The sequence below is a fragment of the Atta cephalotes genome (assembly GCF_000143395.1).
Source record: "Atta cephalotes unplaced genomic scaffold scaffold00010, whole genome shotgun sequence".
Classification (NCBI taxonomy): domain Eukaryota; kingdom Metazoa; phylum Arthropoda; class Insecta; order Hymenoptera; family Formicidae; genus Atta; species Atta cephalotes.
Window position 1 is genome coordinate 4,531,577 of NW_012130074.1, and position 3,079 is coordinate 4,534,655.

The window sequence follows — 3,079 nt, forward strand, 5'->3', positions numbered from 1 at the left end:
TCAGCTGTATATATTTATTTCTATTTTCTATAATATTTATTTTTACTCTTATGGTATTTAAATTGTGGAAGCATTTTTCAAGTAAAAATATTATTGAATTTGCGAAAAAACAATTGGAAATAATTTAAAAATCATTCAAATTTAATATTGCATACATTCTATTCCTTCCAATAGTTTCTTCATTAATCCAATAATATTTTTTCATAAGAGGGTGAGCGTCGGAAATGATATTAATATAAATGTAAATACAAAACGCATTATAATTAAAACAAATTATTTGAGCACTCAGAAAATATAATATAATGTATCTGCATAAGTTAATTACGAATATTAAACATTCCGCTCATCCTCAAAAATAACTGATATTAATAAAATTTTTTTGCATGTATCTCTCGCATCATTGGAATGGAAGCGACGTGATCAAGATGCATCTTGCCGAACACGTTAAGGTTTTATTCACACTCGTCCTCTTCTCGTCGATTTCCGTTTTTGGATTTCCAGACGGTGGACCGGTGGACGCGTGCGTGAAGCCACGACCTAATCAACCCTACCATGGTGAAGCGCGGTCACAACCCCTAAGCACGAGCCCTTACAAGATACTGGCTTCGTCGTTGCAATACGAACCAGGTTCACAGGTCACAGGTGAGCCAAATGCGCACGGCGCTTATATTATTAAACATCATTTGGGTATTCTGGGTTAATTTCTTGTTACGCAAAACAAATGATATCTTTATTAAGTTAAGTTTAAAGTACTTTCGAGCGAGAAATGCTCCGCAATATAGGCTAGAATAATTTTATAATTAATTTTATAATTAATTTTATTTCGGAGTACACTTATACGGTTAATATCGTCTGAAATAAAGCTAATAAGATAAAAGGACATTACATGTATAGGGCGAGAAGAAGCTATTGAAACTGAATACTTTATAATAAATTAAGAAAGAGAAGGTTAAATTAAACATTACTTTATAAAATCTTAATATATAGTGCAAAAATATATCTATATTTATAAACACGTAAAAATAAATATAAAAAGAATAAAAAAATTGATTATAGTTCCTCAACAGTATATGTATGAAAGATCTCGATATGTGAATAATTGTCTTTATAAAAAAAGATTTATTTGAAATTTTTCTAAGGCAGTTATAATTATTAAATTTAAATTAGATAACGTATTTGATAGTTTTAAAAACACTATAATTGTAATGTAAGTTCAGATCGTCATTATTCCAAAAATATTAATTATAACTATATATATCTAACTATATATCTTTATATCTCAATATTTCTTATTTTTATAAATATATACGTGTATAAAGGATTATTTATAGTGTAATTAATTTATTTTATTCTCATTACAAAATAACTGTAATTTAGTTTCAATAACTTTTCAATTGTTTTCTTAATTAATACATTAAAAAAAAGGAAGAAGAAATATTGCTAATATCTTGCAATGCGCATAATTAAAAAAATATAATTTTAAAATATAATTTCTAAAATACGATAAATTAAAATAATTATTTTGTAAAAGAAAAGCAAGACAATGCAATCATAGAATGAAATTAATTTCTACTTTCTCTTTTCCTTTTTATTATTCGCTTAATTAATTATTACTTACATAGCATTTAGTAGTTTACTTTATTTTGCGTCAAAGAAGCATGTATTTTATCCGACAGAGATAATTAGATCCATCAAAATTATAATTGCGAAACGTGTTAAATGTATGTAACAATGTATTCCGTCAGTTTCGTTGGTGAACACGTCTGCGCTTGTGGAGCAATGGCGAATTAGTCTACAAGAGGGATAAGTACACCCGTTAATTTTCGAGCATGCGAACAGTTTCCTTATGTCGGTTATGCATAATTAAACGTAGATGTCATTTATCCACGGAGGTTGAAATGAAAGTCTGAAATCTGTTATGCAATAAATCTGAAACTTGAAAACTTGTGAAACTTTGAAAACTCGTATTGCGAAGTAAATATGTGTCAACTAATTCTTATAATGCGAATCCCATAGATCAAAATTAAATTTTTAAAAGTCCGTTTTTTTCAAATTCTAAAGCGATTTTTTTTAAAATAACGTATTGCGTTTTTTTAGAAGAATAAAGAAAAAACAATAAAAATGAGAACAAGAACAATAAAAAAAACAAAATATTGATATTTAGGGGCCGATTTTGTAACTCTTAACGACAATCGTTGATGTCATTACGCAGCTTTTTTACTTTTACATAATGACGTTCAGCAGAGAAAGCAGCTTTGAAACTGTTGTAAAATTCTTCAATATGATTGGTTTATACGTTTAGAACTGTGTGAGGAACCAAAAGCAAGAACTAATCGTATTGAAAAGATTTTGCAAAGATGTTTTCTCTACTGAACGCAGCCAATATTTGCGCCACGACATCAACGACTGTCATTAAGAGTTACTGAATCGACCCCTTAATTAATAATTTTGTCTCTAAATTCAGACTGAAATTTAATGAGATGCTTTAACATAAATGTTGCAAAAGTGCAGGTAAGATTATATCAATTTAACGAATTTGAAATATGCTCAATTCTTTTTTGTTATAAATCACATTGCACATTTAAATATTACGTGTATTTTATAAAAATTTCAATTCTATTATAATTGTTACTTTATATCTGATAATACCTCTAATAATTTATATTTTAAATCTAAAATTATCACTCATTATATCATTTATATCAATTATCATCATTTTCATATTGTAGTTTAAATTTATTCTTTAAAATTAATACAGTTCAATATTTTTAATTTTATTATATAATTTATTATATAATTTTATTTTATTTAAACACACAATTTTTCACTATGAAATTACATAGCAAAAGTTCAAAAGTTTTCAAATAGATTTTAGTTGCAGCGTCAACAATATAATGCTGCCAAAATTTTTTAAGGATTTATATCTCTTCTTTGTAATTATATTTTATTCAGTTTATTCACACCAACACTCATTTCAAATTCCTCGACGGATATAAATTGAGATTACTGTTGCGAGCATTATGTTCCACTATTTCTTTTATATTATTTTACCGATATTATATTTACATTTATATATATA

General features: G+C 26.7%; 1 protein-coding gene across 1 annotated transcript; it reads left to right on the plus strand.

Annotated features, from left to right (window-relative positions):
* The first annotated feature begins 425 nt into the window (after window positions 1-425).
* LOC105627887 lies at window positions 426-701 on the plus strand. Its single transcript, XM_012209160.1, has one exon. The coding sequence runs from the start codon at window positions 426-428 to the stop codon at window positions 699-701; it is 276 nt and encodes a 91-aa protein (XP_012064550.1).
* Window positions 702-3,079: the final 2,378 nt, after the last annotated feature.

Excerpts from the sequence above, each read along its gene's own strand:
- LOC105627887 (XM_012209160.1), top strand. The coding sequence starts at position 426 with ATGCATCTTGCCGAACACGTTAAGGTTTTATTCACACTCGTCCTCTTC.